This window comes from Parasteatoda tepidariorum, chromosome 5 (assembly GCF_982258835.1).
Source record: "Parasteatoda tepidariorum strain Cologne lab strain chromosome 5, Ptep-v5.0, whole genome shotgun sequence".
Lineage (NCBI taxonomy): Eukaryota > Metazoa > Arthropoda > Arachnida > Araneae > Theridiidae > Parasteatoda > Parasteatoda tepidariorum.
In genome coordinates, this window is record NC_141759.1 from 70,987,553 (window position 1) to 71,002,997 (window position 15,445).

At 26.6% G+C, this 15,445-nt stretch overlaps 1 protein-coding gene across 2 annotated transcripts in view; it reads right to left on the bottom strand.

The window, feature by feature from the left end:
- Positions 1 to 911: 911 nt before the first annotated feature.
- l(1)G0020 (RNA cytidine acetyltransferase l(1)G0020) overlaps positions 912 to 15,445 on the bottom strand; it is a 28,617-nt gene continuing 14,083 nt past the window's right edge. The window contains exons 9-17 of one of the 2 annotated variants that reach the window (XM_087164179.1): positions 13,519 to 13,669; positions 12,744 to 12,948; positions 11,896 to 11,997; positions 9,617 to 9,691; positions 5,796 to 6,067; positions 4,961 to 5,009; positions 3,314 to 3,509; positions 1,573 to 1,745; positions 912 to 1,101 (exon numbers count right to left, since the gene is read on the bottom strand). In XM_087164179.1, coding sequence (XP_087020305.1) covers positions 970 to 1,101; positions 1,573 to 1,745; positions 3,314 to 3,509; positions 4,961 to 5,009; positions 5,796 to 6,067; positions 9,617 to 9,691; positions 11,896 to 11,997; positions 12,744 to 12,948; positions 13,519 to 13,669 — 1,355 coding nt within the window. In that variant the 3' untranslated portion in view covers positions 912 to 969. Of the gene's footprint in view, positions 1,102 to 1,572; positions 1,767 to 3,313; positions 3,510 to 4,960; positions 5,010 to 5,795; positions 6,068 to 9,616; positions 9,692 to 11,895; positions 11,998 to 12,743; positions 12,949 to 13,518; positions 13,670 to 15,445 lie in introns of both variants that reach the window. The other variant, XM_087164178.1, reaches the window with a different exon arrangement.

Sequence of the window (15,445 nt, forward strand, 5' to 3'; positions counted from 1 at the left end):
AAAACTTCATTTCAGATGATGAGCAGTCTATCTCTGACCTAGAATTAGAATTTAGAGGATTCTTGTCCAATTTTTCTTTGATCAAACCTAAAATTCTCAAACTTGGATTCTCAGTTTCTTTTGTTTTTGATCTTATTTCCCTAGAAATGTGGAAAAAACTAACTAATTTATATTTCAATGAATGCTAGCATCGTAAAATTGTGTATGTTTATAATCATTGTTATTGTTGTGGCATTGCTCCAGGTGTTAAAATAACATTTAAATTTATAGAATAGCAAAAAAATAAATAAAATCGATCATCATAATGAGGTCATTGTAAAGAGTAGACAGTATTTCAAAAAAAATATGAAAACTTGAAAATAGGTTGTTGAAGAAGTAATTTCTGTGAGCTCACAATAAATATTTAGAATTGTCACTAAAAAGGACACTGACGGTAAACCGAGGACACTGAGTATTACTTTTTATCTATTTTTTGCATCATTTTTGATCTACCCTGAAATATGCTCAACTTTATAAAAGGGAGTAAAAAGAATCTATATTTCTGATGGCAGAATTTCTTGAGACAGTCTGTTGCATTTATATTCATAAATTCAATTTTGTCTGCAACCCAAGCACAATCAGACAGAGACTATCATTTTAAAATAAAGATTAATATTATTTATAACAATTGCATAAATATAAAATAGAAAAAAAATTATACATCCAAAATTCAAATACTTCAAATTTTAGCATAATTTTTATACATTACTTTTAAAAAATGGGATGGATTCTGCAGTCCAAAAGCCCCTATCTAAGTAACCAAAAGTTTTGGATACATATATACTATTAAAATTTTTATCAGAAAATAAATCAACTAGAATTTTTGAAAATAAAATTTTTAAGATTAAATATTGGCAGATGAAGTATATCCCTTGTCTTAAAATATTTTTATTTACAATAATAATATACATTTCAGCATAAATAAAATTGTCATTGGTCCAAACTCAAAATATAATTTGAGATCTTTGTAAAACCAGATTTAAACTCCTTCAAAACATTTTCTTGATTTTCAGCTACATTTTCAAATGGTATAAACAGAAGACCATGAGCAAAAAGTATCAACTGAAAAGAAAGAGTAAACATTCTTTAAATCAACAAATAAACTAACATTAAAATAATAATCACATGTTTAAAACATTCTTTTTTAAAAAATGTTTTAATTATGGATTTATATGTTTATGGATTAAAAAAAAAATTTTAATTTAAAAAAAAAAGCACATTTAAATATCTACACGTTGTCTAAATAGCTTTTTTGTAAAATTTTTTGCTTTAATGGTTTCAGGAAATTAATTTAACTCGAATAGAGATTAAAATAAGTAGAATAGCATTTTCAGTAAATAGCTTGTGCATAATTTTAAAAAGTATAAAAGATATAAAATATCAAAATAACAATAATAATGTAAAAAAAAATTTAGTTTTGTTTGCATTTACTTGTTAATAACAAAATTACTATTAGAACTAAGATTTAAAAAGAGAAAATAAACTTTAAAACTTAAACTAAATTTAGTAGGAATTTACAAAATTCACACTTACTGCTTCACTGTCAGTTAACCGTACATTCCTCATACGATGTGAGAAATAAAACTGAGATAAAGAATGGATGATGTGGTTTGGAATATTAATAAAGCTTGTTTTGGAATTAAACTCTTTCAATGTATCTAAATCATCAGGAGTTAAATGGCACAAAACTTCCTGCTTAGATAAGTCTGGAACAAAAGCGAAATTATCTGTAAAATTTCAAAAATATTGCAATGAGTAATAAAGCATTACATTAAAATGTAATTAATTTAACAAAATAAACTTAGTAGAATTCCACAAGTCAGAACTAATTTAAACCAAAACTTATTCAAATTACCAAAAAAATTTTATTTTGTCTAAAATTAATTATAAGTCTGATTATATATCTAATATTAATTAATAAAATCTGTTTGCTAATTTTTATATCCTTCAAACAAGAAAAATGAAATACATTAAAATATAATTTAAAAATTAAGAACAACTTTAATCTTAACTCAATAGCAACAGACCCCTTTGAAATCATAAGATTAAGAAAAAAATAACAGGTTATCTGAGATTATAATTTAAAAAAAAAAAAAAAAATGGGGGGCCAAAGGAATAAAAATTATTAACTAGCGCTAAATTCTCTTATTTTGAAGCAACAAAAAATAGTGTCTTACTCCTTTTCTCATTAGAATAATACATTTTCTTTGGTATACAGTTTAAAAAAAATCTACTAAACTTAAAATAGTGCAATCAATTAAATACATTAAAATGTTATTAATAAAAATACAATACAGTAGAACCCTGCTAATTTGAACAAATTAAGGCCAATGCCAGTTGGAATTATTGAAGAAAAAAAATTAAGAATTTTCCATACTGCTAATAAAAAGAAATTAAAGAATGTGAGGACTATAAACAAAAATAAGCAACTACTTATTCAGGAACAACAGAAAGAGTACACACCATTTTTTTTTATTAGAATAATGTATTTCCTTTAGTATGCAGTTTAATAAAAACTGTTTGCCAAACTTTGAATTATCCTTAATTATTATCAAAAAAATTGAGGCCAAATTTAACTTATTTCATCTGATAGAGAAAAGCAGAATCCATTTGCTTATTTAAATGTGTTCAAAAGCATGAGAATTTTTGCCTCTTATCTAAAATTTTATTTAAAAGTTTGCGTAAGTTTGGTCAGTTTAATTAATATCAAGTCGACTAAGACTTGGTGTCATGACGTTTTCTTGTCTCTTGTATTACTTTGAAAGAAATAGATATTGTTATATAAATGCATCATATAAAAGGGGGGAAAAAAACTAACCAAAAATAATCATCATAATGCCTTAAGTTGTTTTCTTTCTCTAAAAAATTCATTAATGGAAAGGTTAACATAGAGCGGTAATCATAGATGTTTCCTAGCTTATTACTAATAATCTTGAAAAGAAAAAGTTTAATTTAATTTTTTTATTTGAAATGGCTAAATTGAGTAACTTAAATCATGATTTTAATCATAGTTATTTAAATAGATCATACTTTTATTTATTTATTTTTTGAATTAGACAAGTATATGCTTTAATTAATGTAACTTTCTAAAAATTCTAATTCTGAACAGGCTTTTTTTAATTTTAGATAATCAAACTAGTCATTACCTAATAGTTTAGCAATAAAGTGAACTAACTCATTATTTCCTATTTTTAGTAGTTCATAATGGTATAGTTGGATTTAACACATATTTTAAAATTTTTATGAAGTAATCATTATAAAAATAAGCGGTTACCTATAAATATCTCGGATGGAAGTAAGTTCTTAGAAATTAGAGAAAAACCAAGACTTGCTCCTAATTTCAAAAATTGTAGTGTATGAACAATTTTTTCGCAGAATCTATACCAAAAGGTTGGCAACCATTTAGAACTTGTTGATATACCAGTAAGCTGCTTCAACATTATACATGAATGGTCGCCCGTAAGTTGATTCTAAAAGGAAAAAAAAATCATTCATCATAAATAAAATAATGTAAGTTATGATAAACTCTTCTGAAATGTTATGATACTGAAAAATAAATTAGTTAACATTCAAGCGAAATCATTGCTGTAAAATATTTCACAGAAATTCTGATATTTTTTTTAAATAAAAAGTCATCTTTTGTATTACCTTAAAAATATTTATTTTAATAATTTAATACTAATAATTTATTGTAATAATAGTTTCCAAAAAAAAAAGTTCTTTCAGCTCAAACATAATTAATATTGAAGCAATACAATTAAAAATACAGATTTACAAAATAGATGATTGAATGCTTAAATCATATACAGTTAGGACCTTGATTATTCTTAGTAATTGAGAACAGAGCAGATTTGGATAATTGAAATAGTCTTATAATAAAGGTAATATATTTTTCTCAATATTTTTTCATCAATAAAATCAGAAAAATGAGGGTTTTTTATAATATAGCTACACAATATTTTAAGTCTTGGTGGCGCAGTAATTGTACACAGTATGTAAAGGAAATTTTATGATAATTTTTTAAATATATTTTTATCAAATAGATATAAAAATGTTGTTTTTAAATTCACTTACGCTATTGACTCAGGTGGTAGTGCTCTGTTCCGAATAAATCATACTTATAAAGCAGCATCTAATTCTAAATCATTTGCTGATTTGATTAATCTATATTCTTTTAAAAGCTTGTAAGGCTTTCTCTAGATTTCATTTGTACAATATTACATTTTTTTCCCTTTTTACACAAATATAACATAACATTTTTTTTTTATAAAAAGGGGAAACCGTAAAGTCGAAATATACTACACTACTAGTAATAATAAAGAGATAGAGGAAACAGCAAAAATTAAAACTTTCGTAATATTTTTTTAGCAAAACCAAAGCAATCAATTTAACCAATTAGCAAATAATTTTTTTTGTTACTTACATAAAATAATGAGTTATATATACTATATATATATGTAGTTACAGTTTCATTAAAAAAGTTATGATTTCTTTATTTTTCATTACTGACTAAATAATGTAGCTTTATTTTTGCTAAGATTTTCAATCACCAATCTGTTTTGTTTAATTTTATTTATTTATTTTATTAAAAAAAAATGAAAGGAAGGAAAGAAAAACATAACAAAGAGAATGGAAGAAAGAACTAAAAATTAAGCTATTTCTTATTATTGTCATAAAAACAGATATGAAAAGAAACTGATTTCTACCATATAGAAATAAAGCTATCTAACACAAATTTAGAAACTCAAATCATACCACAAGAAATATTCTAGTTAAAAAAGCACATATACATATTAAGCAAGTACTAAATTTTTAATTTATATATATCTTACGAATGCGTATCAACTATTCCAAACAACAAAACTAACAAAAAATAAACAGAACATTTTTCCTTCAAAAGACTAGGTAATTATATACTTACAGGTGTGTAGTTAAGATAAACAGGACAGAAATCACTTTTCTTCCAAAATCTGTGGAGAAAGAATAAGATAAATTTACTCTCTTACATTGCAATATTTATTTGATCTTACCTGGTAAAAATATTAGGTGAATTTAAAATCAAATTTTTGATTACATTGTTTTTCCATTGACAACCAATGAAGCTTTAACAAGTAGCCATAGAGAAATATAAGCTTTATATCTTACTAACCAACCTAGCATGGACCATATAATAATTTATTTCAGACAAAAATGTTTACCATCAATACCCATTGTATTTACATTTTAAAATTATTGAAATTTTTTTAAATCGTTTCATTAAAGAAATTGAATTTGTTAAATAGAGTTTCTTGACTTCAGTTCATTTGAGGAAAAAAGAGTTAAATTAGGAATTTTGTTAAAACAGGGCTGTATTACAAAATCAACTTCTGAAATTAACACATAAATTTTAACTTATGTCTAAAAATTTCAATAAAAATAGTTGTATTTTATGATCACAAAATTCTTAAATTAATTTAGCCAATTTGCATTTTACATGGCATAGTTGCATGAAAAAATGTTGTTTAAATTTCTTACCATTGCAGAATAGATGAATTAAAATAAGAAGGTAAAAAATCTTAGGAAACATTAGGTTATCAGATTTAAATAGTAGATATTAAAAAATAATTTATGATTCTCTTCCCTTTTTTAACTATATTTAGTAAATATAGCAATAAACATTTTTCTAAAAACATTTCTATCTTAAGTCTTAAAAAATTTACAAATGTATGCATAAAAGTCAAACTTTAGAACAAAAAATATTGATTAAACTTGCAAACCTTAACAATTCTTCTGATAAACCATAGCTAACTCCGATATAGTCCAGAATGTCTGGCTTAATCTGGTTCATTTCATAAAGCAATGGTGGTAAAGACATTCTCGGTTGCAATCGTTCCTTTAACATACTTTCAATTTCTTCATCATCTTCATCTTTTATCGGTAGTGAAGTCATATTATTGAGAGCAGATACAGTGGGTAAATTTTCAGAGGTGTTATATTTACCCTCGTAAAATTCTTGCAGCAATTTCAAAGCCAAAGTCCCATATCCTCTCTAAAAAAATTGTTTTATTTTATGCAAATTCATTGGATAAAATTTTTTTTTTCCAAGAAAATAAATTACTCGGTAAATAAATTTCAGAAATTAAAAATTGCTTCAACTTTTAATTAGATTCATACCAAAAAATATATCAGAAATCAGTAAAATTTATTTTATACCACTTTTTTTCTTTCAAACATAATATTTTTTCATTTTAATTCTTTTGAAAAAAAAATTTATACTTAACTCTATTGGGCACTCAAACAATTAATGTGAAAGAAGAAAAAAAAACTTAGTTATAAATAATATTGATTACTAAAAAGATTTTCCAAATCTTAGTTAACTAAATTATTTGAATTCCAATATAAGAACTCTTCGTTCAGCTTTTAAACTAAAACTATTTTAATAAATAAAAAATTTTCAAGAATATACAAAGGGCATTCATGCAAAATGTTTTACATCTATATATCTTTTTAAACACATTTTTAACATGATCTTAATATATCATGAAGCAAAAATTTTTATTTCATGATACATAAAATAAGCCATATGCCATTTTTTACAATCAGATTTCATCAAAATATTAAATTAATAATATTTTTTAATAAATTCCTCTCAAAGAATTAGAAATTTTTCTTCTTATTACAATTTTTACATTGTTTATAAAAAAAAGCAGGCGTATTGCAAAAAAAATTTAAAAAAATAAAAAAAAATTTTAATGTTACATTTTATTTTAATACATATTATTTTATTTACATAGATAGTAACACAATTCAAGAATGTTATTTTTTATTAAGAATATTAAAAAAATTTAGAAGCACTAAAGAATGCAATTTCATAGAAAAGTAAAGGACATTTATTTTTGAGTTACTGCAACTCAAAATAATCTTTATGCCAACACTATTATCTCTACTTTTTCACAAGTCGTGTATCAATGTTTTAACTGGTAATGAGTATATTAAAATCAAATAAAATAAGTAAAGACATACATTATTAATTGTTTAATTTAACTGCAGTGAAACCCCGATTTTACGTTTCTCAGGGGACTGGGGAAAAAAACGTAAAATCCGGGAAAACGTAAAATACGGGAAATACTTAGATAGCAAAAAATCATATAATAATAATGGGAAAATAAAACAAACTAAAGGTAGTAAAGATGACTCTTTCAAAAGGTACTATTAAAATCTATATTTTACGAAAAGAATAGTAGTATTTAAAGAAAAAAACATACCAGTTCAAGATCACTTTTACAATTTTTATTAAGAATCATGTAATTTAGGTGCAAAATAGTGCGTAATAGTAGATTGTTTTTTAGACATTGAGTTCAAAGTAAATGCCTCATCTTCCAGGACTGAAATCTTTTGCAAATTTTTTTCCTGGTCTTTGTATGATAGAAAATAGTCTTTCACTATTAGCAAACTTCTCAATGCTGTGTTGAAAGAAGGAACGGGCTGTGCTTCTATTTCTTCTTGTTCATCTTCATCGGCGGATGAAAAGTCCATAACATCGTCCACGGATGGAGCAGTGGTTCTCTCAGCTTCGCATGTTGCTAAGTTTTCTCGGATGTACTCGTCGAAGTCATAGCTAACTGTTTCATTAATCTCATAGCTAACTTCATTAATCTCATAGCTAACATAGCTTCATAGCTAACTGTTTCATAGCTAATCCTGCATCTGTTAACGGTTCATTAGAAGTTACGATTCCGCTTTCTTCAAAACATTGGGAAATGCACTTTTGTGTAACGCTTCTCCAAGCAGCAGAAATAAAATGCATAGCCTCCAGAACACTTAACTTTAGTTTGCAGGCGTCATTTAGGTTTCCGTTCTCTAGTTCAGCTACAGCTTTCCGGACAAGTTGCTTTCTGTAAAAAACCTTAAATGATCGAATAATGCCGAGATCACAAGGCTGTAATATGCTTGTACAGTTTGCAGGAAAAAACTCAACACGCACATTAGATAGCTGCAAATCCGGATGTGCACTGCATTGATCGATGAACAAAATTATTTTACGGTTCTGAAATTTCATCTTTTTATTCAGTTTCTGTAAAAAGTCTTCGAAAAGGGCTTTTGTTATCCACGCTTTTTTGTTTGCTTCATAATTTGTTGGGAAACTTCTCACATTTTTAAAGCATCGTGGTTTGCGTGATTTTCCAACAACGAGTGGAGTCACCTTCTCACTTCCATCAGAATTACAGCATAGTAAAACCGTAAGACGCAATTTTGACATCTTCCCTCCGTGGCAGGAATCTCCCTTAGAAACGTAACTTTTATCCGGCAGAAGGTTAAAGAAAAGTCCGGTCTCGTCCACATTGAATACGTCCTTTGGCTTGTATCCTTTGGTCAAATTTGGTAAATTTTTCTTCCATTCTTCTATTGTAGCTTCATCCACGCTTGATGATTCTCCGGAGAGCGATCTAAACACAAGATTATGTCTTTTTTTCATCCGGTCAATCCAGCCATTGGAAGCTGTAAAGTCTTTTAAACCAAGTCTATCGGCGATTTCTAGAGCTTTCTCTCTTAATATGGTGCCATTTACAGGTACATTAGCGTCACGAGCCTCTTTAAACCATTTTACTAAAATCCCTTCCATCTTGTCGTACGGGGATTTTTTCATTGTTCTCCGTTTCTTGGCATTTTTTTCACCGACTTTTTCAAAGTTTTTATCAATGCATTCTTTTTCCTGTAGTATGGATTGCAGGGTTGTTACGGGAATTCCTTGCAATTGAGCGAATGCTACTTTTGTTCCATGAAATTCATTAAACTGCTTAACAATTTCGGCTTTCTCAGCAACAGAAAAGTTTTTGCGTTTTTTGCTCACCATTTTCGTACGAAAGGGTTTGAAATGCGACCACCTTGTGCTGAACAACAACAGAGTCTGAAAAGCTGTAGAAACGTAAAGATCCCCTTTGCTTTCCAAGGAAGAAAATAAGTCACTACATCTGATTGGTAACTGGAGTGTCTCTTCTCCTATCTGTCTCATTCCTGCACCAATGAAATGTGTTTCTGTACTTTGTTTCTTCGCCCGCTGCCTTGTCCGAGACAGGCAGCAGGTGTTCAACAAAGGAAGGGGGAGAGATGACTAAAGTTCTAGAAAACAGTAGTCTGTGGAATGCGTTTCTGCTTTCATAGATTTACTTTCAACAACGTGGATGAGCTTTAAAGAAGCAAACATAGAAAAAATATTGCTTATTAAAACATTTTTTTATTTTTTTTCTTTCTACAAAAAACGTAAAATGCGGGAAATTCCGTAAATTAAAAACTTACAATCCGGGTAAAATTAACATTGGAGGTATACGGAAAAACTGGGTCCTGATGAAAAAAACGTAAAATGCGGGAAAAACGTAAATTCGGGGGACGTAAAATCGAGGTTTCACTGTATTTATAAAAATATTTTAAGACATCAATTTGAAAAGTTATGAGATAATGTTTGAATGAATCTTACACACACAAGATATACAAATCCAATTTAATAATGTCTGTTTTTGTTCAGATAGCAGAAATTAACATGATCAACTGGCAGCAATGATAAATACTTTGAAGAGAGTAGAAGAGCATAAATACTTACATTTTGATAGTCTGGGTGAGTTGCTATTTTTACAATTCGAGCACCAGAAAGAGCAGGAAAATCTTCCTCAGAATACTACAAAAGAAATTTTATGTAATGAATATTTCTGTAACAGATAAAGATTATATTTTAATTAATATATAGGAACTAAAACTTTGAACATTAAGAAATTATGGGGGAAAATACAGGCATTAAATTACAAAAAAAGAAATAAAAAGTTACGAAATCAAAAAACTGTATTAAAAACAATTACAAAGACTATTTCGTGTGCATGTGCAACATTAACTAAAGCTATTTTTGGTGATTCTACTCAATGGGTTGAAAAGTATAAAATTAAATGCTATGCTATATAACAATAATAATTTATAGCAATGTATTTTAAGCTTTAAACAAGAGGAAAGCTATATCATTAATAAATCAACAGGTCAGAAATAAAGCATTTGAAAATTGTTCAAATTATCTTAGAATAATGGAATGCTAATAATATAATACAGTAAAACCTGTCTATAACGATACTGTAGGGACCTAAATAAAATATTGTTATAGGCAGGTTATCGTTATAGACAGGTTTGAAATTTAAAAGTATTCGTTTAAAACTAATGATAAATTAAACTTCTTTTATAGGCTCCAAATGAAAATTTTTCTTAGAATTATGAAACAGCACACAAGAAAAATTTACTTACAATTTTATGAATCAAAACAGAAATTATTTAGAAAAATAATCGGTTAGTTTTGTTTGCTTATTTTTGGAAGCAATTGCCATTTCCATGCACATAGATTTCAGTTCATCTAATGAATTCAAATAAACATCAGTTACATTTGGTAATGTTGCAACAAAATCTTGCAAAGTGTTAATTAGCAATATGGCATTCTCGGGTGAAATTTGAGTCCTGTTTTCACCCATCAGTGTGTCACCCGTTTTTCTGACGTAGCTCTCTCCCTCCTACAATACCCCTTCACCCATTTCTACTGCTCTAATTTCACTTAAAAATGGCTTTTTTTCTCAGAAACAACGAAAGAATATTACATACAAAGGAGATGGAGAAAAATAATTTTGTTACCTCACATTTAGGCTCGTTGGGGAGTCGTTTTCCAACGGTAGAAAAATCGGAATAGAACTATCAACTTTCAAAAGAGGAAAAATTATCGTTGTAGACATGTTTAACTGAAAAGTGGTTATCGCTATAAACAGGTTAAAAATACATTGAGTAAATAGGAATTTCACCGGGACCTCAAGGAAATATCGCTATAGACAGGTTTATCGTTATAGACAGTATCGTTATACACAGGTTTCACTGTATAAAGATTTAATTAAATAAGAGTATAACATAATTTCAAAAATATAAATATAAGAATATTTAAAATTATAAGAATGTAAAAGAAAAGCTATAAGTTCAAATAAATAAAAACTAGATAACAAAGACCACAGAATCCTCGGTTTGATTAACAAAAATTTTTCAAGTTAATTAATTAACCATGTCTTAAAAATTCAACTTGAAAAATCGAAATTTCCAGCACCTAGTTTCAATTTTTATAAATCCATGTATTTTAGGCTTTGTTTTGATTAGTTTTACACATTTTCAAATAAATATGGTAAAAAATTCTCTGGAAAGAAATTTATTTTTCAGCATTCTTAGAAAATTGTGAATTACAGGAGGAATCTCGTGCTTGAGGAAGAAAAAAAAAAAAACTAGCAACACTAAATTTTGAAACAGATAGGTATGTTTCTTTAGTTTACAGTGTCTAAAACTGGCCCCAGACAATGTTATGTTACTCAAAAAAAAAGTAAAGACAAACCAAATGTTTCTCCTTTAATTTTTTAAGATTAACGCCTATGATAATTTGCAAATTAACAGTAAGAAAATACAAAACTAAAATGTACAAAAACAATGTACTAAGAAATACTTTTAAACAAGTAAACTCAGTTTAGTTTAATGCTTGTTGACAAAATAAATAAATAAAATAGAGAGAAACGGACAACAAAACTGCCTCAGGTTATGAAATAGTTGTGCACAAAATATAAAACTTTAATCATTATTAAGTATTTAAGCTTAATTTATGGTTTTTACTATTATAGAATAATGAAAACATTACTTAACTTTGCTGACTCTAATAATTTAAAAATAAAGAAGCAAATCAAAATTTAAATAAATAAATATTAAAAAAAAAAAGCAGAAGAAAAAGCAGAATGTATACCATTCTAATAGAAATTAATACAAAAACTCTCTAAGAAAACTGCATTAAAAATGCCTTTAAAAAACTATATCTAAATCCTTTACCTCCTGAGAAATAGACCAAGGAATTATATCTCCTTCATAACGTTTGCCTCGACTAAGCTCCTGCTTCACAATGTTCTCAGATAATTTACCTTCTAAACAAATCTAAAATAATAATAAAAAAAGTTTTAAAACTAAAAATTTTAAAAATTAAAAAAAAATCACAAATGTTTAAAATGCTTGCAATGTAAATTTTAAACATCAACTATATTATTAACAACATTTATTACTACAGCTGTTTTTTTTTTTTTTTTTTTTTGCATAAACTTTTTGCCTTTTATTCCAATGCATGAACACACACTTAATAAAAAGTTACTAAAATCTTATTTCTTAAAAAAGAAAAAAAAATATTTATAATCAATACTGTTTTAAAAAATAAATAAAATATCTATAATACATTTTAAAACTGTCAAAAATAAAGTATTTAAAAAAATAAAAACCAGCACAGAAGTTGCATGATTACTATATGAAGAATAATAAATTTGCATAAAATTAATTTTCTTTGTTATAGAATATGTGACATATTTGCATTTGTAATTTTTTGTAATAAAAGTTACAATATTCTAGCAAATTATTATACAACATGCTATTTGAAGCTATTTTTATTAATCTATTACTGTTATGATAAAGTTAAAATCCAAAGCTAACTAAACACGAGTATGAAGAAATTTTCTAACATTAATATTTTTCATATTGGCTATAAATAACTTCACCAGACCACATAAATTAGTGGCTTTAGAATCTATGACAAGATTGAATACTGCTTTTAATATTCAATAAGGCAATGGCTTCCAGAATAATAATTGTATTAAGAAAAATTACTGTAAAGGTAACACAAGAAAAATACAAACCTGTAACACACAAATTATTTCAGGTAAAGTTTTAGATGAAGGACTACACAAGCAAAATAAGTGATGAGCAGGTGCGTCAGACATAATTAATAAGTCATTTGGTGAATTTTGGTAATGAGATGCAACTAAAATAGCAATAAGACGTCGGAGGAAACGTTCAGCATATTTATTACAGCTAAACAATGTATCTCGATTTATATAATACTTAAATATTATTAAGGAAATATATCAGCATTATCTAATTGTTTAATTTAACAGTTAAAAATAATCTAGCAACATTTCTGATTATAAAAAAATTTCAACACCAGATTTTTTTAAAATGGAGAACTTTCATATCTATTTTTAAAAGGATTTCAATTATAAAAATTAAATTACAGGTTTTCTTGAAATAATGTATTATACAAAGCATAATTTATTAATCACATTTTAAAATATCAAAGCAATGTTTCACAACATGAAAAATATTGTAAAGAAATATAGGAACTTAAAAAAAAAAAAAATTCAAAATTTGAATCTGCAACCTAATAAGATTTTTTTACATATATTAATGATACATAAAAAAAGAAGAAAAGGAAAAAGAAATAATAACTGATATAATGATATCCACTAAACAATAAGCAAATACAACACTAAAATGTACTAAAACAGTGTGCAAAAAAGTGTACTAAAACAGTGTACCAAAAAAATTTACTAAGAAACACTTTTAGACAAGTAAACTACCATTTCAACAAGAACTACCAGTACAATTTTAAAAAGAAAATGTTTAAAAGGATATAATTTGCAATCATTAAGTGAAGGAAATTTAGACAATGCTACAGGTGGAATAGTAACATCAAGACACAATAAATGATTTAGCCAATTTTCTACTTGATCTCTTGGTCCATACCGAATTGATTCATCAAGTGTCAGTTCATGTAAAATACGTCCTAAAAGTAATAAATGAATACAAGTGATTATTTTAATATTTACAAAAATACATTCAAATTTCAATACTATTTTTACATAATTTTTATAAGTACTTAAAGTCTATAATAAACATAAATTAAATTGAATTTTGAATCACTCTTCTGTAAATTGTCAATACAAGCAAATAATTAATATTAAAGTCATCACAGCATTTCTTTTTAAGAATTATTATAATACAAATTACAGTATAAACAGAAAATTCTAGAACCAATAAAAATAATAATTCGAAAAACTCTTGAAAGATTTTGAAAATTTATTAAATAAACATTTTTCATAAAACTAATGATACAAACAAAAGGTCCTCTACACCAGCGGTTCCTAAATGTTGATCCACAGAATTTTAGGATTCTGTGAAAGGGTCAAAAGGGTTCCGAGGGTCAAGAATTTTTTTTTTAACTAGTCGTAATTTTCTAAGCCTATAGTTAAATCTTTTAAAATTTAAATTAATAATCCATTAATTATTTAATATAATTTTTATTTTAATGCAAACCATATTTCAGCTCATTCTTTTTCAGTTTATGCAGGCACTAAACTCAAATTAAGAATTAAACTAGATGTCACTCCAGTGAATTCAACAGTCTGACTTAAAATAGAATTTTAAAACTCATATTGGTAAAATGATATGATGAAAAAATTTTCAGTCCTTATTAATTCAATAATTATTTTCAAAATAATTATTAAAATTTGGATCATTAAATATTATTTAAAATAATAAGTTTTTCGTTAATTATAATTACAATTGCTGATGAAGTTTATTGATTAAGTCTAGGGGTTCAGCCATAAGAAGGTTAATCATCTAGACTTCCACAGCATAAATAAATTGGGAATGCTGCTCCACACTTACCTTATAAGTGAAGTATAAAATTACAATGCTATGAATTAAAATTATAAACGATATGCATTAGCTAAATAGATTGATTTGAGTCCACCCCTCATGAAACTCTCAAATAACAACAGATAGTATTAGCAAAGACAATTCAATAGTAAAAGTTATTTATAGTACAAAGTCCCATATCCAGACGTCTGCTTGCCAAAAGGGTCTTTCCCAGACACTTTTTAACAATCAAAACTCTTGCCTTTTCAAAAAAAATTGCACTTGCGATTTGTTGAAAAGTATGCAAGGCTGAGAATCCTCCGCCTTTCTACTTTTTATAATTTTTACCAGATTTCTAATTTTTTTTGTATTTTAATCCAATTTCTGCTATATCTTGGAAAAAAAATGGATAACACAAAAACGAAATTTGGCATTTCACTACAGCTCAAAAAGGATCATGTATCTTTATCTCATGTCATGCAAAAAAGTATTATTACCGCCAAGAATCAGACACTCAATTTCACAGTGCAAAAATTTTACGTTCTGAAAAATTGCGGATTTTAGATAAAATCGTCACAATTAAAGCAGGTCATAAAGTGATTAATCAAAAGTGCAATTCGAATTCACGTACAGTAATAATATATTAAAAATGAAAACAAAAGTAAACTATATGGTAATCCAAAACTATAGAAAATGCAGTTGACGAAACCAAGCAAACAATAAAATCCTTACAAATTGAGTGCATCAAAAAATAATTCTTCAAATGCGCGATTTGAAATGTAATGTGTATCAATATCTAACAAAAATTCAATCGTAAACTGACATGCGATTGCTGGTGAATCGTCAATAATTGGAAGCAAAATGCACGATTCAAGGTGTGCCAAACTAATTAAAATCATATTAAAAAATAGAGATTTTAAAA